General features: G+C 59.6%; 2 protein-coding genes across 2 annotated transcripts in view; one reads left to right on the plus strand and one right to left on the minus strand.

Moving 5' to 3' along the window:
* Positions 1–363: 363 nt before the first annotated feature.
* Positions 364–4,667, plus strand: PSMG4 (proteasome assembly chaperone 4). Its single transcript, XM_070361226.1, has 3 exons — positions 364–624; positions 1,799–1,874; positions 4,489–4,667. Exons 1-3 carry the CDS (start codon positions 451–453, stop codon positions 4,608–4,610), a joined length of 372 nt encoding a protein of 123 aa, XP_070217327.1. The 5' UTR covers positions 364–450; the 3' UTR covers positions 4,611–4,667.
* A 3,395-nt stretch (positions 4,668–8,062) lies between these two features.
* Positions 8,063–25,346, minus strand: part of SLC22A23 (solute carrier family 22 member 23) — a 129,848-nt gene continuing 112,564 nt past the window's right edge. Inside the window, 6 exon segments of the mRNA XM_070361225.1 lie at positions 8,063–8,863; positions 8,866–9,101; positions 18,344–18,467; positions 19,577–19,609; positions 21,955–22,187; positions 22,390–22,492. Coding sequence (XP_070217326.1) covers positions 8,745–8,863; positions 8,866–9,101; positions 18,344–18,467; positions 19,577–19,609; positions 21,955–22,187; positions 22,390–22,492 — 848 coding nt within the window. The 3' untranslated portion in view covers positions 8,063–8,744.

The following is a 25,346-nucleotide window of genomic DNA, read 5'->3' on the forward strand; positions in this document are numbered from 1 at the left end:
CTAAAGGCGCGCCAGCCCACGACCCTAACTCAGTCCACGCAGCTCTCCTTCTGAGAGCTCCTCCAACATCGCTGCCATTTTCATGGGCCTCCTGCAGTTACGGGGCTGCTGGCAGAAGGAGGGTTTTAGAAAGTGTAACCCAGCTCGCGGGACACAGGCGGCTGCGCTGAGCGCTCGTGGCACCTACTAAACAGCGGGGGATCACACGTCTACACCCGGAAAGATGCTCCTGCGAGCCTACACTGCGCCCAATTGAGACGCCGGCCCGCCCCGCCCACTCCCGGGCCCGCCCCGCCCACTCCCGGGCCCGCCCGCCCACTCCCGGGCCCGCCCCTCAACTTCCCATCCAGGCCCCGCCTTCCCGGAAGGCCCCGCCCACTCGGCCTTTCGGCGCTTTCCTGCTCGCGTCTGGTGGCGGCGGGAGCACTGGCGCGGCCGGGCTCCGGGCTGATGGAGCGGCCGGCGGCTGCCGGGGGCGGGGACGTGTCCCTGCACAACTTCAGCGCGCGGCTTTGGGAGCAGCTCGTCCACTTCCACGTGATGCGGCTGACGGACTCGCTCTTCCTCTGGGTGGGGGCCACGCCGCACCTGCGCAACCTCGCCGTGGCCATGTGCACGCGCTACGTGAGTGCGGCGGGGGGCGGGGAGGGGGGGGATGGAGGAAGGGGGGGGGCCCGGGGCCCCGGAGGGGTCGGGGCCGGGGTCGGACACGGGCTGCTCAGCCCACCGCGGGGCTCTGTCCCGCCGCACGGCTGGTTCCCGCCCCCCCCCCCACGTCTCTGGGTGGAGTGTCGGGGTCCCCGTGGGACCTCTACTGTCCGCTCTCACCCTCCCTGGGCCGGGGGTGGCGTGTCCCCCTGGTTTTCTGCCGGCTCCTCGCTGACCGCGTTTGCTTAGTCTCCCGCACGGATCTCTCTCCCGCCCTTTCCCTCCGCTGTCCCATCGAGGTGTAACTGGTGTCCCACTGGGTGCTCCAGACCCCAGGCCGCTCCTCCAGGGCCGTCCCTGGAGACGCAGGGACGCAGAATCCAGCCACTTCTCACCTCCTTCACCTGTCACCTGGGCCCCGCGCCGTCGCTGCCCTCCGAGGTCCCCTTTGCCTTCTGAGGTCCCGTTTGCCATCGTGTGTCAGAGCTGCTGTAACCCAAGGCCGCAGACCTGGGGGCTGAGAACAGCAGAGAGGGCGGAATCGAGGTGTCAGCGGGCTGCTTCCTCCGGTCTCCGGGCTTGCGATGCTGCTCACACCTTGGGGCCCCTAGTCTGGCAGCCTCGTCACCCCAGTCCTGCTCCAGTGTCCCAGGCCGCCTCTGTGCATCTTAGTCTCTCCCTTTCTTCCGAAGACACCAGTCCTGTTAGAGGAAGAGTCCACCTCCCCTTGCTTCCATCTTAACTACATGTGCAGAGACCCTGTTTACAAATAAAGTCACCTTCACAGGTGCTGGGGTCAGAACGCTAGCACCTGGACATTGCTCTTGCAGCACGTGGCTTAGTCTGGCACTGACAGCTTCAGCGTTGTCATCCCTCCGCTCAGACCCCCAAGAGTTCAGAGTCTGTATGGACCCCAGGCCCCATCACGGCTGCGGTGTCCCCAGCCCTCTGACTTTGCACCCACTTGCCCCTCTGGGCTGCTCCAGCCCTTCACCGTCAGGCCTGTCTGCTGCTGGGAGAGGCTGCAGAACTGGGGCGACACAGGCCCACCGCAGGGGGAGGCTGGCCTGCGGCAGGAAGGGGGGCCCAGGTGATCCAGGAGGGCTGGACCTCGCAGAGGAACCAGTACCGCTCTCTCTTTTCCTTGCAGGACTCCATCCCCCTGTCCACCGCCCTCCTCGGGGACACGTCTGACACCATGTCCACCGGTCTCGCCCAGCGCTTAGGTAGGTTCCGCAGCTCAGCTGCCGGAGCGCTCAGGTGGGGACCTCGCTGTTCAGTGGAGCGGGGAGGTGAGTCAGCGTAGGAGGAAGTGTCTCCGTCTGGGAGGTGAACCCCCTGGTTGCTGCAGGAAGCCCAGGCCTTGCGCATGGGTCTCAGGAGGTGATACCAGCACCTCCAGGGGCCTGCTCCCCACCGGCTCTGATGCCCTTGGTTGCCTCCAAGCTGATGAGTGACAGGTGATTTTGCTCTTCGTCCTCGTGGGAGGCGAGGGTGAGTGAGTGACGCCTACGGTGCCCAGTGGCAGCAGCTCCAGGTAGCGTCCATGGCCTGCCCTTCATTGCACGTGATGCTGCTCAGAGCTCGAGGGGAGAGGGCCTGGTGAGGTTGGGGGCTCCAGCCTCCACTGCACCCTGAGCACACTTCCGCAGATAACCTCGCTGGTCCAGGTGAGGATGCCCGTGCCCAGTGGTCCCCGGTGCCTGGGGACCTCGATGGGCAGAGCAGCCTCGCCCCCATCTGCCTGAGTGTCCCGGCCACGTGCGGAACCTGGTGTCCTGGCTGGGGTGCGGCGATGGGGCCCCTGCCATGGTTTTGAGGCACTGTGGTTGTGTTCACAGATCTGTCAGTCTGGTCCCTGGGGAGTGGGCATGTCTGGTGGTCGCTCTGGGACACCCCATAGTCACACGGAGCTCGGGCATGGCCGGCTTTCTAGGGGCGGGGTTGTCACGGCGCCCACAGGCCGCACCAGGCGGGGTGGAGACCACAGGGCCAGCGGCCGCGTCTCAGGAGCATCCACCACACTTGTGCTTTAGTCTGAAGGTATAGGAACCTGAGTAGTAAGTTATCTTGGTGACCTCTTAACAGGAAGCAGTTTTGAGTCTACAGAAAACCAACAGGAGAAATAGGAAGGCTTCCTGTTTAGCCTTCATCTGGGTTCCCAGGTGCTGCCGTTCCTTCTCTGCCTTTGCCAGTTGCTAGTTTTTAGTGAAAATAGGTTGGAAGCCTGACGCCCTTTTGCTTCACTGTGTGTTTGCCTGCGTTTCCGGGTAACACCACCCGCCTCAGCAGGCAGACCCCCGTGTGCCAGGCCTGGGGGAGGAGGGCGGGAGCCTGCTGGTGTGTGGAGCTGGGACTGGGGGGTCCCCGAGTGTGGACAGAGTCCGGGAGAGGAGGCGGCGGGAGCGCGTTTGAGGAGACACGAATGAGCTGGCTCTTCAGTGAAGCGAGGCTGGCTCGCAGTGTCCTCAGGGTGAGGCCTGGAAGCAGTCTGTGAGCAAAACCTGGGGCTCTTTTAATTTTTTTTTTGCATTTTGTGCAAATGTTGGGGCTTTTTTAAATTAGCATTTTTCTTTCACGTGGTTTACATCAGTTTACAAACAGCGTGATCTGAAACTGAATACAGACATTCCCTGTAACTTAAGTCAGATGTGATGGGGGCTCCTACCTACTGATATCCACAAGCCTGGCAGCCATTGGCCAGTGTCCAGCAGGGACAGGCATGCGTGGTGAGATGCCAGCCCACCGCCCAGCAGGGTCGGGCGCGCGTGGTGAGATGCCAGCGCCCCCCGGGGCGGGTGACGTGCCTGCTGAGGTCACGGCCGGCCGGCCTGTGACGCCCTGCTCCGTCGTCCTCTGGAGCTGGGGTCAGGACCCCGCAGCGGAAGGTGTTATAAACTGTTGTTGGCCGTCTGGACAGTGCTGAAGAGACCGGTGTCCCGAGACTGTCTCATGTGGGAGAGATGAGTGACCTGGGGGCCTTGGGGGCTTCCCGTGGATGGGGACCCCTTGCTCCATGCAGCCCTGGAGGGCAGAGGGGCTGCTGGGCGGACGATGCAGGTGGGCTTGGGTCTTGGCTCGTGAAGGGATGGGAGTCAGCGGCCCCTGGGGACAGAAACTTTCTGCCACTGAACGTGGAGCCGCTGTGATGTGAAGGGCCCAGCTTCCCCCTCCGCCCACTGTTTGTCTCTGACGGTGGGACTCACCTGTCTCTGTGGCCTGCAGGGAGGAGCCCTTTGCCCCTGCCCCCTTGGGGTGCGACCGGGTGAGAAGGCTGGTACCGCCTGCTTAGTCCTCAGGACCTGGGGGTACAGCTGAGCTTGGTTTTCACGGTTGGAGCCGCTCCCACCTGCCCTGGGTGGTTCTGTAGAAAGGGGCTCAGACGTGTATTCAGCGTCCAGTTGAAAACCACACCCGTGTGTGTGTGCCTGCACATATGTTCATGTAGGAGTGTCATCTCCTCTGGGAGGAGGGTGGTGGGGTTGGGGAGAGGGTGGTACTGGAGGACCTTAATATTTTAAATCTGTGGACATCATCTGTGGTTGAAGAAGCAGAGCAACCAGCCAGCCCTATGTGTAGCGCAGGGGGTCGCAGACAGCGGGGTCTGTGAACAGACTCGGGGGTTCTGGGGGTGCACCTCACCGGGTCCTGGTGCCGTGGCTCAGAACTGCTCTTCCGGGTGAGGGGCGGCTCTGGCAACTGGTCTGTTTTGCAGCAGTTGCCTGTGATGTCGTCAGAATCAGAGCTTTCTTTGTTCTCGAAAAGCCTGCCTTTCCCAGGCCTTTCTCCACTGTGGGCAGGCGTGGGGTCACACGTGTCCCTGTGGTCTCTCTCTTCCAGCCAGGAAGACCAGCAAGCAGGTCTTCGTCAGCTATAACCTTCCAAACACCAGCAGCAGCTTCGAGTTGCTGGTAGAAAGCCGGATCAAGGAGGAAATGCAGGCCTTTCCGGAGAAGTTCTAGCTGGAGACTCGGGCACGGGACGCTTGAATAAACGGCCAGATCCGCTGCTGCAGCAGGTCCACGTGTCCTGTCTGTCTGTAAAGGGCCGGTCTCCTCCCTCCTGTCGCCAGGGTGGAGTCCCAGGGCTGCACCTGAGGGTCCCGGGAGGAGGGCTCCCGCAGGACGTGTGAGGATGGGGGGCCGCCGGGTCCCAGAGAGGGCGCGGGCCACGACTGTCAGGCCGTCCTGCCGGCTGCATCCCCAGGGTCTCGCTCTGCTGGGCCCTGTCCCCTCACCTGGTAGGTGGGAACCTTCTCACCGGGCTGGGTTATCACCAGAAATGCTCTGCAAACCCTGGGTGCCAGGGTCCCTAGGACCTGGGTCCCGGTTTACCTGCTTTGCTGAACAGATCCCAGCATCAGTCCCTCCCCGTGCTTCCGCCAGCCTGTCTTTCCTCCTGTCTGCTCTCTCCTCCACGGCCTGGGCCCCTCCTGCCCACGTCCCCTCCGGCCCGCGTCTTAATCCTCGGGCTCTCCTGCCGCTCGCGGTGGCATCTGTCTCTCTGGGACATGTGCTGCTCTCCGGAAGCCAGTGTTCCTGGGTTGGTGGTTCCTCACTTGGCTTCCAGTCACGTCCCTGGGGAGTTTTTACAGCTTCCTCCCCAGAGTCGGGAGGCCCCCGCTTTGTGGGGCTGGAGAGCGCCCCATGTGCTTCTCAGCACAGCCAAGGCCGGCACAAGACTCTCTGACGCTTGGGGTCCACGTGGGCCCCTTTTGTCCCGGGAGGCGGTGGTTCGGGACCCGGAGCACGTTTCACGTGGTGGCAGGTGTCGTGTCGGGCCGTTGCCTGCAGCGGAGCTGGGACAGCCGGGATGAAAGGCCCTTCCAGGGACCGGGTCCTGGGCTAAGCCACTAACCTGCGAGCCCCGGCCGGTCACGGCTTGGAGGTACTGTGGGCACCTCTCTGGGCGGAGAAGGTAACAAAATCAGGGCTATGGAGAGGAGAGTTTGGTATAAATACTTTATTAAAGAAATATTGCTTTCTTGTTAAAAAAAAAAACCACTACATTAAAGAGAGCTCTGGGTGCTCAGTCTTCCCTGACAGTCACAGTGTGAGAATTGTTCCCTCTTTGGGAGGCTCCAGGCCCCGGGTGAGGTCAGCAGGACGTCCACACGAGAGGGGCGAGCTCGGAAACCTGCCGCCCCCTCCTCGGGGGTTTGAGGGTGGCACTCAGCATGCGGTGGGCGGTCACCCCGCCCCGCCTCCGCCCGCCCAGAGGACGAGGACCTGCCGGCCAGGAGCCCCCGTCCTGGGGCAGGGCGGGGGCTGGGGTCACACGGGCGCTGAGGCAGGGACTCAGGGAGACCTGAACCAACAGAGTTTATTCCTTGTAGCCGGTGGTCGTGAAACGCCCTGCCGGGGATCCCATCTGATGAGGTAGGGAAGACATTCCAGAGGAGGTTTGTTAATGGGGCAACGTCTTTATTTCTGTACATTTACACACATGTCCCCCAGGGTACAACAGCCGTGACGGCATGCAGGCAGCATGGAAGGCTGGGTCAGGGCTGGCGCAGCTCTGTGCTGCCAGCAGGCACTCCAGGGGTCCCGTCCACTCACGGGCCGCATGGGTCCCGCCCAGGAGCCTCTGGGTCGGGGCTGCAGGGCAGGGAGGGCCCCCCAGCAAGGCCGGTGTGCTGCGTCCCCCCGGCCTGGGGCTGCGTCTTGGCCAGGGTCCCCACGGTCTTGTGGCCCCTCGGCCCCCTTGTTTGGCTCTAGGAAGTGGTACCTGGGGCAGTACTTCTGCTGCAAGGCCTCATTCTTGCTGTTCGGTGGTCAAACCAGCTCACCAGCCCCTTCCCCCTAGTCGCAAGCTATTACACTCTTAGAAAATGAGACATTTAAACCCTTTTACTCTTTGTTTTGGGTGCTAAAATGCGGGATATTGGGTGAGTTGTTACTGGTTTCTGGAAAAGAACAGAAAGCAGAAGGGTCGCTTGTATGCCTGACTTGTTGGAAGGGGGTCCTGGCTTCCTGGGGTCGGGATGGGGGTGTGCAGGGTGGCGCTGGAGGCGGCGCTGGTCTCCCGAGCAGTGGGCATTCAGGTGCCTGAGCAGCATCTCCCTACTGAGTGCGGAGGACATGGGCCGGGGGTCCACGCGTGACCAGGGCCTGGCCAAGCAGGTAGGGCCCTGCTGCCTTGCCCACGCGGGCGGGGTCTCGGGGGCTCGGCCCGCGGGAGGCTTTTCTGCTTTGGCCCTGCTTCTCAGTTGTCGCTCATGGAGCCCGAGCCTGCGCTGCCACAGGCCTCTGCTGGGTGGTGCCACCCTCATGCCCGCAGAAGCCCAGCCTCAGCCAGCTGCTTCTCCAGTCCAGGAGCCAGGCCTGACCGTGACGGGACAGTGCTGACCCCATAGGACCAGCGTCTACTGCGGTCACCTAAGACAGTCTAGGAGTGGTGTTCGGGGACACCCTGTGGCTTCACGCGTTCCCTAGAGCTCTACACTGCCAGCGGGAGGCCACGCAGGGCTTGGGGCCTGGGGTCACAGGTGCTGGGACACTTGGTGGGTGGGGTCTGGGGACCCTGCTTGCTGTCCCGACCCCCGCACTGCAGGCCTGTCCTGGACTGGGGGGCCCTGCGCCCAGCACGTGAGAAGGGCTGAGGCACCTCCCAGTTTGGCACTCGAGCTGCGCAGTAGACAGGCCTGGAGGTGAAGGTGAGTGTGACCCGCCCGTGGAAACAGAGAACAGAAGTGACGAGAGACAGGAGGGGCTGGAACGCAGGCCTGCGAGTTTGCTCGCTTCCCCACAAAGTTCTCCCGAGCGCTTGGCCCCTGCCAGGGTCGGCCAGCCTGTAGGGGCGCAGTGGGGGGCAGGGGGAAGACACAGGCTGGAGGATCAGGCGAGGAGCGTGAGGCTTGTGCCCACCTCTCCCCTGGCTGTGGGGGCTGCGCCACGGGGGGCTGAAAGTTGACTTGCTGCTTCACGCAGACCCAGGACTGAAGAACAGCCCACGGCAAAGATGTGCCCCAGAGCTGGGGGCTCGGCCTTCCAGAGGAGCCTAGGCTTCCCCCAGATGGATGCCAGCGCGGCGGCAAGACAGTGCCCGCCTGGCCTGCGAGGGTAGCTGCTTGGCCTCCCCTGCGCCGCTTCTGAAACAGCCGCAGACGGGAGCTGAGGGCCTAATCTGGACGGGCAGGAGGCCGAGGCGAGGAACGCGACGCGCCCTAGCACAGCGGGATGGGGCCAGGGCGAGCTCCGGTGGGTTACTGCTTCTCTCGGTCGGCCTCGATGCCCTCCGAGGCTGCGGTCAGGCCCCGCCCGGGGCCGCTCCTGGCCGGGGGAAGCAGAGGGCACAGCCGGTCCCCCGCAGGCTCCCCGGGGCCTCCAGGCTGGTGATTTTCGTGCGGTGTTAGTTCAGGAAGGAGCGGGTATTCAAGTCGCGTTGCAGAAACGCTGACTTCGAGGCGAGGCGAGGTGGGGCTGGGCGGGGCGGGGGTGCCTTTCCTGCTGGAGCTGCACCGGGAGGAGGGCGACAGCAGTGACTCGTGGAGGTGAGGCGCTGGCTGCTGGGGAGCGGAGCGGGCAGACCTGCGCTGGAAGACCTTGGCGACGCCACCACTCATCACGTACGACTTCCGGTGAGATGGTGATGCTTTTCCCCCGAAAGAGCTTCCGGATCAAGTATAAAAGGATGATCTCCAAGTAGAGACGAAGCTGGTTTTAATGATATTGTGAGCTGCTTTTCCTTAACACAGAGCAGAAGCTCTTCCCTTACAGAAAAGACCTTTACAAACCATCACAGAGACTTTAGCAAAACCCTAACCATTCACATCTCAGTCTGAGCAAAGTGCAGCCGTGGGAATGCGCGGGGGCGGGGGGGACCCCCGGGGAGCCGGGCTGCGCGGTCCCGGCGCGCGCGTGTCCTTCCCGAGGAGGGGGCTCCGTTTTGAGATCAGTGAAGGGAAGGGAATAAAGTGCTTCTTGTAAAAATGACCAAAATAAATACAAACATTTCATGGCAGAAAAGAAAGTCTCCGAAGGGTCGTCTGCTAGGTCCGCTCCCTCAGACGCGCACGCTCCTCGAGAGTTTCGCAGGGTTCCCCCACCCTAGGGTCCCCAGCCTCGGCGGAGCGCGTCTCCCATGGCCGTGCCCGGCTACATGGGCCGCCCGCCGTTGGCTGTGGCACCGTCGGGCAGCCCGTCACCCGCGGCAGCTGCGTCGTGCAGCCCCGAGTAGTCCTTGAGCTCGGCGTGGGTGGGCAGCAGCGGCTGTTCCCGCGCCGGGGCGGCAGGAGGGGCTGGCGCGTGTAGTGCTCGCCGTCCGGGATGCTTTCGGGCAGACTCTGGCCCCGGCTCTCGGGCAGCAGCAGGAGGCAGATGATGCAGATGAGCGTGCAGCAGGCGAAGATGACGTGGTGCAGGAAGTAGCCCTTCTGGTTGTGCAGCTCGATGATGGGTGCCGTCAGCATGCCGAAGCCCGCGCTGGCCAGCACCAGCCCCAGCCCGCCGCACCTGCGGGGCGCACGGGTCAGCGGGGCAGGCCGGGCTCCACCCCTGCCCTGTCCCGTCCCGCGTCCACCCCCCGCCCCCCTCCCGCCCCCGTCAGCCCAGGCGGCTTCTCCGTTCACTTTCAAAGGTGACTCTATAATAAACACCAGCATAAGGGGGAAAACCAGCCTCACTTGCCGTACTTGGTATAGGGTGTCAGGAAGCCAAGTGTTACTATCTTATGATGTTGTCCCGAGGCTTGCTCTTCGCTTAGAAGAGAGGAGGGTGGCCACGGATTAATGAAGGCATTAAAAACACATCAAGAGGAAAGCTGCCAAGACAGTGGAGCATAAAGACCCCACGCTCACCTCCTCTCACGGGCCCCCCAGAATCACAGCTGTCTGCGGAACCACCACTGATGAAAAGGGCCCAGAAACTGCCAAACAGACCCACAGCTAAAGACGTAGAGCAGGAGCCACGACAAGGCGGGTGGGAGGACTGGATGCACAGTATAGTCTCACGACCCCCACTGGACCGCTGACCCACACACTGGGAATATGTTCCAGAGGGTCTCCCGCAGAAGCGAGTTCTGAGCCCCAAGTCGGGCTCCCCAGCCTGGGGGTCCTGCACCAAGAAGAAACACACCTCAACACAATAAAGGCTGCATATGACAAACCCAAGCTGCCGGGCGGCGCAGTGGGGAAGAACCTGCCTGCTACTGCGGGAGATGCAGGTTTGATCCCCTCCAGGGAAGATCCCCTGGAGGAGCACATGGCAACCCACTCCAGTATTCTTGCCTGGGAAATCCCATGGACAGAGGAGCCTGGGGGACTACAGTCCATGGGGTCACAAACAGCTGGACACGACTTAGTGACTGAGCAGGAGCATTATCACAGACCACAGCTAACATACTCGATGGTGAAAAGCTAAAAGCGTTTCCTCTGCGGTCAGGAACGAGAACAAGCTGCGCACTCTCGCCATTTTTATTCAGTGTAGTTTTGAATAAAAGTCCTAGCCACAGCAGTCAGAGAAGAATCCAAACTGGAAAGAAGTAAAACTGTCACTTTGCAGATGACATGATACTATATATAGAAAATCCCAAAGATGCCACCAGAAGACGAGCTCATCAGTGAATTCGGTAAAACTGCAAGATAAAAAATTAATAAACAAGTCTGTTGCATTTCTGTATGCTAACAAGAGACTCTCAGTGAGAGAAATTAAGAAAACAATCTCATTTGCCATCACATCAAAGAGAGTAAAATACTTAGGAATCAACCTACCTAAGGAGGTAAAAGACTCGTACTCTGAAAGCTATGATGCTGATGAAAGAAACAGAAGATGACAAAAACAAATGGAAATATACACTGTTTTTGGATTGGGAGAATTAATGTTCTTAAAATCACCACCACACAAGGCAATCTACAGATTCAGTGCAGTCCTTATCCGAATACCCATGACATTTTCCACAGAACTACAACAAATATTTTAGAAACTTACAGAAACACAGAAGACCTCTAATAGCCAAAACAACCTTGAGAAAGAACAGAGCTGGAGGAAGCAAGCTCCCTGACTCCAGACTACACTACAAAGCTACAGTAATCAGAGCAGCATGGTGCTGGCACAGAAACTGACCCATAGACCAACCGAGAACAGAAAGCCCAGAAATAAACCCACACCCTCGTGGTCAGTCAGCCTGTGACAGAGGAGGCAAGAACGTGCAGTGGGGAAGAGACAGTCAAGGGTCCTCTTCCGGAAGGTCCGCAGCAGACACTGTGCTTTGTGAACACTGGGGCTGCAGGTCATATCACCCTGGGCCTCAGCAGGAGGGCCACTGGCCGAGTGAACGCAGCAGAGCGAACATGACGACGCTGCAGGTCAGATCACCCTGGGCCTCAGCAGGAGGGCCACTGGCCGAGTGAACGCAGCAGAGCGAACATGACGACCCTGCGAAGAGTGGTGTGACTGAGCCACCCGAAGATGGATAGACGAGAACCGGAAATAACTGGTCCTCACGAGTCTGGTCGCTCCCGGAAGCCGCAGGGCGCGGCAGGGGCCGTGTGCGGCGCTGGGGATACGGTGCACGTTTCTCAGGCTCTTGACACCAGTGAGCCGTCATTTTCTCCAAAACCACCTGGGTGACCTTCCTGTGTCTGAGTGGGTGGTGCTGAGGGAGGTGGGCACACAGCCCCCAAGGGAGTCCTGTCCTGGTCAAGGAGCTGGGCTCCCATCAGAGTCCAGGTGAACTTGTCATGGGAAGGTATTAGGTTAGCGTGCATGCATGCTAAGTCGCTTCAGTCGACTCTTTGTGACCCCATGGATGTAGCCCACCAGGCTCCTCTCTCCATGGGATTCTCCAGGCCAGAATACTGGAGTGGGTAGACTTTCCCTTCCCCATGGGATCTTCTCAAACCAGGGACTGAACCCAGGTCTCCCACATTGCAGGTGGATTCTCTATCACTTGAGCTACCACTGGCAGGCGGGCTCTTTACGGCTAGCGCCACCTGGGAGGTCTAGCAGATGGCACGTATTTGATTTACGTGGAACTGTGGACTCGTTCTTTAAAAGTGCCTCTGTGTCTACAAATGCATACGTTTAAATGCAACGCACATACGCGTGCATCTGTACTATGCAGTATGTCTTTACATATTTTTCCCACAAAAGCCATTTTCTGTTGATTTCCTATCAAGGATCCCTTGAAATTAGTAAGACTGGGAACAGCTGTGTCAGGATCTGGTATTCCATTTTTGGCTCTTGTGTTTCAGAAATCTCAGTTCAGAGAATGGGATGATTACCGTGGTCGGTTCTGAGGCTCTACCCCGCCCGGCGAATGTTTCTGCTTTTCTCCAGCTTGTCACGAGAGGGCAGCACCTGCCCATGTTTAAGCAGTAGATTTACAGAGACAGGAGGACCCAGGTTCATTATGCACTGGACATCTGTTTTACTAGTGATGATGTGATGGTGATGCGTTAGTCGCTCAGTCGTGTCTGACTCTGCGACCCCAAGGACTGTAGCCCACCAGGCTCCTCTGTCCATGGACGTCTCCAGGCAAGAATACTGGAGTGGGTAGCCTTTCCCTTCTCCAGGGGAATCTTCCCCACCCAGGGATCAAACCCAGGTCTCCTGCGTTGCAGGCAGATTCTTTTTTTTTTTTAATTGTAATGCTTTATTACTGACGGTTATTTACATAGTGTTTAAGGCACAACAAAAAATAAATTACAATACAAAAGTTCTCTGTAAGTAGAAAACACTGAACAATGGGGCTGTATTAACCCTTGAGCATTTAATCAAGACAAAGAAACTACAAGTTTTGCTGGAAACAGCTTCCATGAGTTTTTAACTACCTCTTTACTCTTTATCGGAGAAGGCGATGGCACCCCACTCCGGTACTCTTGTGCAGGCAGATTCTTTAGCATCTGAGCCAAAGGGCCCTTATTTTTTTGCTAGTAATAACACCAGATGTTCAAGCTGGTTTTCGAAAAGGCAGAGGAACCAGAGATCAAATTGCCAACATCCGCTGGATCATCGAAAAAGTAAGAGAGTTCCAGAAAAACATCTATTTCTGCTTTCTTGACTACGCCAAAGCCTTTGACTGTGTGGATCACAATAAACTGTGGACAATTCTGAAAGTGATGGGAATACCAGATCACCTGACCTGCCTCTTGAGAAATCTGTATGCAGGTCAGGAAGCAACAGTTAGAACTGGACATGGAACAACAGACTGATTCCAGATAGGAAAAGGAGTACGTCAAGGCTGTATATTGTCACCCTGCTTATTTAACTTCTATGTAGAGTGCATCATGAGAAACGCTGGGCTGGAGGAAGCACAATCTGGAATCAAGATTGCCGGGAGAAATATCAATAACCTCAGATATGCAGATGACACCACCCTTATAGCACTGGATATAAGGAACTAAAAAGCCTCTTGGTGAAGGTGAAAGTGGAGAGTGAAAAAGTTGGCTTAAAGCTCAACATTCAGAAAACGAAGGTCATGGCATCTGGTCCCATCACTTCATGGGAAATAGATGGGAAAACAGTGGAAACAGTGTCAGAATTTATTTTCTGGGCTCCAAAATCACTGCAGATGGTGACTATAGCCATGAAATTAAAAGATGCTTACTCCTTGGAAGAAAAGTTATGACCAACCTAGACAGCATATTGAAAAGCAGAGACATTACTTTGCCAACAAAGGTCCATCTAGTCAAGGCTATGGTTTTTCCAGTGGTCATGTATGGATGTGAGAGTTGGACTGTGAAGAAAGCTGAGCACCGAAGAATTGATGCTTTTGAACTGTGGTGTTGGAGAAGACTCTGGAGAGTCCCTTGGACTGCAAGGAGATCCAACCAGTCCATTCTGAAGGAGATCAGCCCTGGGATTTCTTTGGAAGGAATGATGCTAAAGCTGAAACTCCAGTACTCTGTCCACCTCATGCGAAGAGTTGACTCATTGGAAAAGACTCTGATGCTGGGAGGGATTGGGGGCAGGAGGAGAAGGGGACGACAGAGGATGAGATGGCTGGATGGCATCACTGACTCGATGGACGTGAGTCTGAGCGAACTCCGGGAGTTGGTGATGGACAGGGAGGCCTGGCATGCTGTGATTCATGGGGTCGCAAAGAGTCGGACACGACTGAGCGACTGAACTGAACTGAACTGAATAACCCCTACGTTACTCTAACGATAGAAAGGTAGGTGTACAGGCAGATTTCTTAGAAGTAGCAAGCTTGAACTAAGTATCCTGGGATCTTTGGGTGGAGGGGAGAGAATAAAGAAAAAGAAAAAACAAAGAATCTTCAGATTATCCTTTTAAAGCCATGAACCCGGCGTCTTGAACACAGAAAACAAAGCTCCTGTTTTTCCCTTCCTCCATTGTGTTACTTTTCACTGCCTTTCTGTGAAGTCAGAGATGAACAAGTATTTCTTCCAATCTCTGCATAAGTTTCACTGCCAGAAACACTCAGGCAGGAATCACTGATAACACCACGTCCCTGGCACGAGACCCTCCGAGTGCACTCTGTCCCCACCCGTCCCTGCAGATGGGGCCATCAGGAAGAGTCTCCGGGCAGAGGGCAGAGGTGAGCTCCGCCCACTTGCGGCAAAGGACCCAAGTCTCGGGTCAGCCCCCAGGGGAGCCTGTGCCACACATTCACATATAATGTCAGCGGCCGCTCCACGCGTCTCGTCATGTGCAGGCCGTCTTTGCCCCTCCCTGGTGCCCACTCTTGAGGTGTGCCTGGAGCAGGGACGCGGCAGGTTCCATCCAGCGCGGGTGGTGGCCCGGGAGGAGCCAGTCCGAGAGGAAGATGCTGGGGGAGGGTGGGGTGAGCTCAGACGGAGGCAGGGCGCAGCCAGGCCCCGGCGCCCCCAGAGCCTGTGAGGGGGTATAGGCAGGTGACGCTGCTCATCTCAGGTGAAGGAAACAAAAGCAAAAATAAACGGGACCTAATGAAACTGCCTGAAATTAAAGGTTTTGCACAGTAAAGGAAACCGTCAACAAAATGAAAAGCCAACCTACTGAATGGGAGACAGTATCTGCAAGTGGTACGACCGATAAGGAGTCAACATCCAAAATTTATAAACAGCTGATACAACTGAACGCCAAAAACCAGAAGACCCCGATTGAAACGACGGCAGAACTGAACATGCGTATTTCCAAAGAAGTGCAGACGGCGACAGGCAGAGGAAAAGGTGCTCCGCATCACCGGCCGTCAGGGAAAAGCAGATCGGAGCCACAGCGAGGCGCCGCTTCACACCCGTCAAAACGGCCACCATCGAAAAGAACACGACCCCCCCGTCGACAAGGACGTGGAGAAGAGAACCTTTGTGCACTGCTGGCGGGAACGTGAAGTGCTGCAGCCAGCACGGAGACCACGATGCAGGTTTCTCAGCAAACTAACCCTGGAACGGCAACATGATCCAGATTCCACTTCTGGGTCCAAGGAAAACCAGAAACACCAAGACCAGACATGTTCCTCAGTGTTCAGAGCCGCATTATTTACAGCAGCCAAAACATGGAAGCGCCCCAAGTGTCCACGGATAGATCAAGAAGACGCAGTACATACATGCGATGGGATATCAGCCATGAAAAGTACATACATGCGATGGGATATCAGCCATGAAAAGTACATACATGCGATGGGATATCAGCCATGAAAAGTACATACATGCGATGGGATATCAGCCATGAAAAGTACATACATGCGATGGGATATCAGCCATGAAAAGTACATGCATGCGATGGGATATCAGCCATGAAAAGTACATGCATGCGATGGGATATCAGCCATGAAAAGTACATGCATGCGATGGGATATCAGCCATGAAAAGTACATGCATGCGATGGGATATCAGCCATGAAAAGTACATACATGCGATGGGGTATCAGCCATGAAAAGTACATACATGCGATGGGGTATCAGCCATGAAAAGTACATACATGCGATGGGATATCAGCCATGAAAAGTACATACATGCGATGGGATATCAGCCATGAAAAGTACATACATGCGATGGGGTATCAGCCATGAAAAAGAACGAGACTGTGGCGTTTGCAGCGTGGACAGACGTGGAGGCTGTTGTGCTCAGTGAAACAAGTCAGAGAAAGACAAATACTGTGTGGTGTCACTTACAGGTGGAATCTAAAGACAATGAACTGGGGAATATAACGGAAAGGAAACAGACTCACAGATACGGGAAAGACTAGAGGTTCCCAGTGGGGGGAGGCAATGGCACCCCACTCCAGGACTTGTGCCTGGAGAATCCCATGGACGAAGGAGCCTGGTGGGCTGCGGTCCATGGGGTCGCTCACAGTCGGACGGGACTGAGCGGCTTCGCTTTTGCTTTTCACTTTCGTGCATTGGAGAAGGCGATGGCAACCCACTCCAGTGTTCTTGCCTGGAGAATCCCAGGGATGGGGAGCCTGGTGGGCTGCCGTCTATGGGGTCGCACAGAGCCGGACACGACTGAGGCGACTTAGCAGCAGCAGCAGCAGTGCGGGGAGAGTGCGGAGGGGCATGATAGGGTGGGGGGTAAGAGGTACAAACTAGCCGGTGTAAAATAAGCACAAGGATGTATTGTATAGCACGTGGAACAGAGCCAGTGCTTTATAATTTACTTTTAAATTAACATATATGGTAACCTTCAAACACTGAATGGCTGTGCAGTGCACCTGAAACTCGCGTTGTGTGTCGACTGTCCATAAAGAAAAGCCCCACAGCCAGGCCCTGGTGCGCGGGCAGCCAGGAAATGCTGGGAGCTGAAGCGGCTTGTCCCCGCCGCCGGCACCTGCCTCCTCCTCGTGCAGTGTCAGGGTGCCTGCCCGCAGCTTGCAGGTGACACGGGGCCTGTCACACCAAAGCCACCGCCGCTTCTTCACCAGCCAGATGCCCTAGTCCTGCCGAAGCCCAAGGGGCGGGGGCCTGCGGCGCCCGAGAAGCCCCTCGAGCACACCTGTCACCCGCGGAGCCTTCTGTCTACCGCTCGATAGTCAGCCCCTGACCTTCGCTGCTCTGCTTGTTGAGAGGCTGTGTGTGTAACAGTGGTGAACAAAAGGCTAGTTCTCTACCAGCAAACATGAAGCCTGCAGGGCCGAGCGGCCCTCCCAGCTGCTCCGGGCTTCACCTGTGAGATGGGGCAGGAAGCCCATTTCCTCCCAGTGGCTCAGGAACTGCCCCCAAGGGGACACGCCAGGAAGGGCCAGGGCGCGAGGTGTCCCGCGGGAAGCGTCCTCACCGGGAGACCCCCCAACCCCACCTCCTTCCTCTGCAACTACAAACGCATCACCCAGGGTCAGGTGTCCTGTCGGGGTAGGCTGACCCCGAGAACGTTCGCTGAATTTCCGTCCCCCTGTTGGGGTAAGCTGACCCCGAGAACATTCGCTGAATTTCCGTCCCCAATAATCTTGCCAGGCCTGCCTCCGAGGAGAAGGATGACTGCATTTCCTTCAGTTCAGCTTGTTCAGATCAGATCAGTCGCTCAGTCGTGTCCGACTCTTTTCGACCCCATGAATCGCAGCATGCCAGGCCTCCCTGTCCATCACCAACTCCCGGACAGCAGAACCTAACCGTGATGAGTGCGGCCTATCGACTGCCAGGGTGGAGGGTGGCCTGCCCAGGAGGGACAACCACACACGTCTGACCGTGCGTCCTGCCTCTGCAGGAGCCCTCCTACTGGGCACCTTCATGAAGGGGGGACGTTTAACCCGCAGAGAGACACAGAGGGCTGCTGTCTGCCTGGAATAAGCTCCTGGCATCGTATTCCAGGATGGGGCAACCTTCAGGCTTGGCGCGTGTGTGAGAACCCAAAAGGAGGAATCAGAGTGATGCCCACGGACCTGCCTGCCTCCACTCAGAGCCCAGGGGCAAGACAGTCCATCCCGGACAGCCTGCCTTGAATGGGCTTGGCTTCACGTGTCTCCCACGTGGGAGGGAGGCTGGCAGGGTGTCGCGTGCTGGCGGCCTGGGCTCTATCTCACGGCTGAATAACTGCCACGCTCACAATTACATTTAACAAAGTGCTCAGAAGGTTAATGACATTCACACACCAAGTTCAGGAGCTCGACTGAAAGTTACCCCTTCACTGAACCCAAGTGACACCCTTGACAGCAGGGCACCCTTCCGTGTCGCTATAACTTCAGCACTGAAGCCTGTGCACGCGCCCCCCGCCCCCCAAGGAAAGGGCAGGTCTCCCTGCCTTTTCAGAAAACAGGCCGCCACTCGGTCTTTGCGTGTGGCCTCTGCCGGGCAGGCACACGGGGGTGGGGTGGTTCCCAACAAGTATTTGTCAGACAAATCAGTGACGTAACCGGCTGGGCTTTCTCTCTCTGAGGCCTTTCTTTGGACTGGAGACACCAGCTTCTCAGCCCGCAGAAAACCAAGGCCCTTTCTACTCTCCTGAGACCGGCTTTTCACTGAATCCTCCTAGGAGAGTGGGCAGCACTTGGTGGGGCTGAAGCCAGGCATATATCCAGGGACCCCGACACCCCTCCTTTACCAGGTCCTTTTGTGTGGCTTGTACCCCCAAAGCCCCGCTCCCCGTCCCTCCAGCCACCTGGACGGGACCCAGGCTTCAGTTCTCCTGATTCGGGGATCCCTGGGGGTCAGGGTGGAACAGCAGTCCATCCCAAGTGGACGCCCAGTGCAGGCCGCACCTTGTCCAGAGACCCGGGCTAGAGCTGGTGGGTCATTCACCAGCTGTGCCAGGCAGCGCCCACCGCAACCCCAGTGTCCTTGGAAGACCCCCCTGCCTGCCCCGTGGGCGGCCCACACGCACCTGATGACCGTGGGGGTGATCTCCGCACAGAAGAACACGCTGAGGCTCCCCACTGCGTGGGAGGCGAACATGCCCACGATGGAGAAGGTGATGGAGAACTTGTCCTTGACTTTGTCGCTCATTCCTGGGGGAGAACCGGGGCGGTGAGGGGCTGGAGGGCGCGGGGGAGGGACAGGGGGGCGGGGCCTGATGGCGGTCTCCCCTCCTCCCCTCTGCCCGGGGTGAGGTGTAGACCCGGGAGACGAGCAGCGAGTCCAGGCGTGGGAGGTCAGAGCCCTCCTGGCAGGTTCCCCCGAGGCCCCGGGGGTCTGGAGAGCGGGGCCCAGGCTGACTCTGCCGGAAGCTGAGCACCGGAGCGACCGGCATGGACGGAGGCTGGGGGGCTCCCTGGCCGGGGGCTGCACCCTCCTGTCCGGTCTTCAGGGTCAACCCCAGAGAACGGTATCAGCTACGGAGAGCCTGGCCAGCCTGGCCTCAGGCATGACGAAGACGAGAGACAGGAGCCCCAAGCTTGATTTATGGGAACAGAAACTCAGATAACCCTGAGAGAGGAACCGGGGGCCTGGACGGAACGTGCCGGACCGAGTCAGGCATCTTGGCCGTGGCTCGGGGTCTGACCTCACACCCAGGCGGCGTCAGGCGGGGGACGGCAGGCAAGCTGCTGGGGTCGGACGCGGGGTGCACCCCGTTCCCCATGAGGATGGTGAGGAGCCCCTGGGGCTCGGCTCGGTAGACCGGGCTCGTGCGTGCGCGCAGCCGTGTTGCACGCAGCCGTGGCTCATGCGTGCGCGCAGCCGTGCAGGGACAGCGGCCCGGCAGTCCCGCGGCCAGGGCGGCGGACTCGCGGGGGTCACATGCGGGGTGGGCGGCTTCCCCTGGCGGCAGCCAGCCAGGCCTCCAGCGCTCCGGGGCTGCGTCCCCGAGGCCCTGCATCCCAGCAGGCATGGCTGGGCTGGGCCACGCTGCCGGCTACTGCCAGGGGAAGGGGCGAGGGCAGCGTGCAAGCCGGGTGCAAACGGGAGGGGGGCAGCCAGGCTTTCTCGAGGCGGGAGGGACAGAGGACAAGTGTATGTGTGTGGTGTCCAACCTACGGCCAACTTCAGCTGCAACTCTTGGGGCGAAAGGGGAGGGGAGAGAGAGGAAAGGGAAACCACAGGTCCGTGAGTCGCTCTGAAAACGCCCTTCCGGTGCAATAAAAAGACAGCGCAAAAGCCGCGCGCGCCCAGGGCTCACCTGAGTCTGGATGCTGGCTGTATTTCCCGATCACTGGGCCGCAGAACCGCAGTGGAGGCGGATGAAGGCGGGCAGAGAGGGGAGAAAGAGAGCAGGTCAGGGCGGCCGTTACGACCTCGTATGTCCAGGGGCAGCGGGGCGGCCTCTCTGCCCGCCTGCCAGGCCCACGTGGGCAGCACGGTTGATACGGCCAGAAAGTGGGAGGGACACGGTGCGGACGTGGGCGAGGGCCCAGGACCTCTGAGTGGGCGTTCCACCAAACGGAGCGCCCCCTGTTTAGCAGGGAGGTCTGGGGCCCCTCTGGCTCTGGGGCCTGAGGGGGGTGCGGCTCTGAGAGGAGGGATCCAGGCGCAGCACCCCTCACCCCCTCAAGCCTAAGGGTGACTCTCACTGTGTCCAAAGCTGCTCAGGTCCCTGCAGTCTGTGTTGGGGTACCAAGCTCAGGTTAGACCAGACGGCATCACTGTGCCCTCGAAGCCCGGTCCCCTGGGCCCCCCGGCTCAGGGACCGAGGGGGCGGCTGTGAGCCTGGGGTGCCCCTTGCCTGCATGCCCACCCAACCCAGGGGCGCCGAGGAAGGCTCTCCCAAGGGCAACTTGGGAGGCCCCAGCAGGGGACGGACCCCATGTGGCTACAGCTGAAAATAAGACCAGTCTCCCGGCAAGATACTGAACGCACGCAGACTTGCCCAAGTCGGAAGACCGAGTCCAGCACTGCGTTGGACTGAGCCCAGAACTGCCCCGGAGTCCAACACCGGCTGTTCTAGAATCCAGTTTGCACAACAAGGCTGGGGAAGTCCTCAGTCTTTTCCTTCTCTTCCTTCTCTCCTGGACACGCGCTCCCGCCTGGATGTTACACAGGCCTGGGGCACCAGCAGGCGTCTGGCTTTCTCGGCGGCTCTGGCCCAACTCTATCACCTCGGGAGGGAGGGGCGGCCATCAGAGGCATCTGGTTGCTGTGGCGCCAGAGTCCGTCGGGGGGACCGTCCTGGGTGGAGGGGGCTCGGGTGCCCGACTCTTGCCTCGCTCCGGGTGGTCAGACACCCTGGGTCTCGTCCCCGCGCGGGAGCGGCTTCAGTTCACCAGGAGCTGCACTGAGCTTGACTCTTAGAGCCGAATGGGCTACACAGATGGTCTAGCTTTTCTTTCCATTATTTTTAACATTTACTGAGAAGTTCTCTGGCCCCAAGAGCAGCTAATAAACTCGGGAACACAAACTGGAAAGCAGTATCCCAGGGCAAGGGCGTCCCCGAGTATTTATCTTTCCCTTGATTTCATACGAGAGAAAAGGCCTTTTTCCTTCCCAGGTGATGATGGGTCACAGAGGGACAGTGTGGCCACCAGGGGGTCATGTCCACCAGGGGGTCATGTCCACAGGACTGCAGAGGCCCGGGGTGCCCGGAGGCTCGGGGTCAGGGCAGGAGGAGGGGAGACCCCGGGAGGCTCGGGGTCAGGCTGGGAGGAGGGGAGACCCCGGGAGGCTCGGGGTCAGGCTGGGAGGAGGGGAGACCCCAGGAGGCTCGGGGTCAGGCTGGGAGGAGGGGAGACCCCGGGAGGCTCGGGGTCAGGCTGGGAGGAGGGGAGACCCCGGGAGGCTCGGGGTCAGGCTGGGAGGAGGGGAGACCCCGGGAGGCTCGAGGTCAGGCTGGGAGGAGGGGAGACCCCGGGAGGCTCAGGGTCAGGGTGGGAGGAGGGGAGACCCTGGGAGGCTCAGGGTCAGGGCGGGAGGGGGAGACCCCACACCTTTGGGACAGTGGGGACGTTCGGGGTCAGGGCAGGAGGAGAAGAGACCCCGTACTCTTGGGGCAGTGAGGAGGCTCGGGGTCCGGCTGGGAGGAGGAGAAACCGCGGGAGACTAGGGGTCAGGGCTGGAGGAGGGGAGACCCCAGGAGGCTCGGGGTCAGGGCGGGAGGAGGGGAGACCCCAGGAGGCTCGGGGTCAGGGCGGGAGGAGGGGAGACCCCAGGAGGCTCGGGGTCAGGGCGGGAGGAGGGGAGACCCCAGGAGGCTCGGGGTCAGGGTGGGAGGAGGGGAGACCCCAGGAGGCTCGAGGTCAGGGCGGGAGGAGGGGAGACCCCAGGAGGCTCGGGGTCAGGGCAGGAGGAGGGGAGACCCCAGGAGGCTCGGGGTCAGGGCGGGAGGAGGGGAGACCCCACACCTTTGGGACAGTGGGGACGTTCGGGGCCAGGGCAGGAGGAGAAGAGACCCCATACCCTTGGGGCAGTGAGGAGACTTGGGGTCAGGGCAGAAGAGACCCCACACCCCTGGGGCAGTGGCCGCGCGTTCTAAGGGAAGCTCATCCGGCGGCCGCTCAGTGCAGGGGTTCAGGGAGGACAGCGGGGCCCCTGGGCGCCCCACTGCCCCCGGCCCCGCCCACTCACGGTTGAGCAGCCCAAGCTGCAGGAGCGAGGCCAGGGCGGTGAGGATCATGAAGAGCAGCAGGCCGCCTCGGCGGCCCAGGACGCGCACGGCCAGGCACATGGCCAGGCAGGACGCCAGGGCGATGCCGGCCGCCGCGTAGTAGTCCGCGTAGAAGTCCTCGAGCAGCGGCACCTTCACCTCGTGGCCCATCATGCTGCGGGCGAAGCAGTGGTGGATCCCGAAGCCGGTCAGCCTGCGGGCACACGGCGCGTGGGCCGGGGGTCCCGGGGGCGGGGCCGCCGCGCAGGGGTGCTCCCGGTGCTCCCGCTTTCCCGAGGCTGGGGCTCTGTGCCCACCAGCACTGCTCCCTCCGGACGCCGATTTGGAAGCTCAGCCAGGCCCCTCGGCCGCTCCCGGCGCCCCGCCCACCGCGCGCCCGCCCGGCCCGCACTCACGAGTTCACACACAGCACCACTATGTTCTTCCACAGGTTCCGCGTCCCCACCACCTTCACGATGCAGACCTTCCTGGGCCTCCGAGAGAGCTCCTTCTCCAGCTCTGCGGGGAAAGGCCCGTGAGCCACACTCGCCACGCTGGCGGGCTCGGGCGGCTGGGGCATCGGGAGCAGAGTGGTTTCCGCGAAGGCGTGGAGGGCCTGGCTCTCGGGGAAGAACACTGACTCTGCAGGTGCAGCTGCACGGGGCTGCAGGGGAGCAGGCCTCTTCCAGAGCTGGCGGGATGCATGAAGCAGCCACCCAAGTGGGCTCTGTCTGCAGGGGCTGCTGGGGTGCTGAGGCTGTGCTTAGGCTCGGCAGGGGTTCTCCTCCTTGCGGAGTCGATTGGTCTGCATCTCCCTCTGCTCAGGGACTGGGAGACGCGCGCACTGCCCTGGTCCCCAGACCACCCCTGTGGGCACAACAAGCTGGGCAGGTATGGTGCCCGCATCTTAGAAAGAAAGTGACCAAATGGACAAGGAGATCCAACCAGTCCATCCTAAAGGAGATCAGTCCTGACTTCATTGGAAGAACTGATGCTGAAGCTGAAGCGCCAATACTTTGGCCACCTGACATGAAGAGCTGACTCACTGGAAAAGACCCTGATGCTGGGAAAGATGGAAGGCGGGAGGAGAAGGGGGATAGAGGATGAGGTGATTGGATGGCATCACTGACTCGATGGACATGAGTTTGAGCAAGCTCCGGGAGAGAGCGATGGACAGGGACGCCTGGCGTGCTGTAGTCCATGGGGTCGCAAAGAGTCCGACACGACTGAGTGACTGAACAACCACAATGACGCCCTTTTCAGGGGCCAGAAAAGGAAAAGGAGACTTAAGCAAGCAAGACTGTGGAAGCTGGGGAAGTGAGTAAAGACTGAAAGTGCACCGACCGGAGGTGGCTGGGGGCCTGAGGAGTGGGCAGCCCTGGTGGGGTCCTGGGCAGCCCTGGTGGGGATGTCGGATCCAGGCTGTAGCTGGGCTGCCCGCAGCACAGCCGTGCGGTTTCCCAGCCGTGACGCAGTCAGGGGACGTAGGACATTACAACGGGGAGACTGATGGGGAGGTTTCAGAATTCTGTCTCTGCAACTTTACCATAAACCTGGGGTGAATCCTAAACAACTGTACTAAAAATAAAGCCCGCCGTGGGGTGTGAAGGCCTGGGGGAAGTGGGGTCGCCTCCGGAGGGGCCTGGGACTGGCAGCCCTCACAAGACGGGGTCTTGGGGGTGTGTTCCCCTCCCGTACAACCCCGGGATGCCCTGCCTCCTCCCTGCCATCCCATGGGAGAGGGTCACCAATTCACTGGTGACAGCTGGGGGGACAAACAGGTTGCTTAACCACAAGGGCTTACGAGGTTTTCTCTTTTAAAAATGTTCCCTGGTGGCCCAGTGGTTAGGAATCTGCCTTCCAATGCAGGGGACGTGGGTTCTATCCCTGGTTGGGGAACCAAGAGCCCACAGGCTACAGGGCAATGAAGCCAGCATCCCCACAGCTGCTGAAACCCCCACACTGCACGGGAGACCCAGAGCAGACAAAAAAGACAAAAGTCCAGATCAGCCTCACCAACTGGGGCCCGGAAGGGAGAAGGGAGACCTCTCCTACATCTGAGGGATACCAGCCCCCCTGTCTCCAGAACCTTCTTCCTTCTCACTGTTCAGGCCCAGACTGGAGGCCTGTACCCCAGCCAGAACAGCGGGCCATCCAGCCGTCCGGCCATAGACGCTCCTGAGGTCCTTCTGACCTTTATCGTCCCCTCTGCAGAAACAGGCTCATTAGGGTTACAGACACACTTTCCCCATGGTCAAAACACTAGAAGACTTTTAAAGAGCATGGAAATGTGCTCCTAACACCTAACACTGATCCAACGATACGAGCATCCTCACTGTTGTAAAACTGCTCGTGAACCTGCCGTCATGGCCGCATTTGCTCACCGTGGAAATCTTCCAGGAAGAAAAACTAAACGTCCATTAGTGCAGCGGCACAGATTTAAATTGTTTTGTACTGTGGCCCAAACTGAATTCCTGATTCTTTCTAGTATATGAAATAGAGGTTGTTAAGAAGCTGTAGCAATTGTGATTACGACCCGAGTTTTTTTTTTCCCTAAGCATTAAGCCCTGGAGCCCAAGTTGGCTGTGGTCTGCAGAGGTAGCTGCGTTATTCTGGGTGGAAACACATTGACCCGTCGGGGCTGCTGGTATCTTGCGCGTCCCCGGCCACTCACAGCAACGCAGAACTTCCCAGGTCTCCTCTGGTGAGGCCCTCGGGATGGACAGGGAGGCCATTCGGTCTCTCCAGAACTCTTGGGACTCCCTGAGGTGCTCACGTGGGGACAGGAGGAGTGACAAGGGGCACCGAGAGCAGACTCTGAGCGCCCGCGAGTCAGTGGGGAGACGCCTCCCCTCCCCCTGCGCCTCTTCCAACCTCTTGGAGCCAGAATCAAGGTTCCAAGAAGAAAGCTAAGTCGAGCCTCTGGGGCTCCAGGCCTCCCCTGCTCCGCCCGCGCCCCCCTCTGCCCTGCTCCCGCGACAGGCCACCGGGAGCCGGCCCTGGCCAGGCAGATGACAGCTGTCCTCACCTGGGGGGCGAGGGGCCTCTGGCTGAGGCTTCCTGCTCTGTGCCTCGGCTTCCCGTCTGATGAAGGGACAGGTTAATGACCAGACTGAAGCCGCCGTGGGGCTGCCTGGCCCCCAGGGTGCAGCGGCCTCCCTGGCCCCGGGCTCGGCTGACCCACACCATCCCGGCTTCTCCCCGACCAGCGCAGGGACTCCTTCCTGGGCCTGGGGGACCCCCGCTGACCCCTGAGGCTGACCCTTGAGGTGGCCTCTCTGCCCGAGAGGCTCCAGTGGCCTGAGGACCCCGCAGGAGCAGGAAGCTTATGTGCAGGGTCAGAGGCGGGGTGCTGGGGGCAGGGAGGGGGCCT

Source organism: Bos mutus, chromosome 23, assembly GCF_027580195.1.
Source record: "Bos mutus isolate GX-2022 chromosome 23, NWIPB_WYAK_1.1, whole genome shotgun sequence".
Classification (NCBI taxonomy): Eukaryota; Metazoa; Chordata; class Mammalia; order Artiodactyla; family Bovidae; genus Bos; species Bos mutus.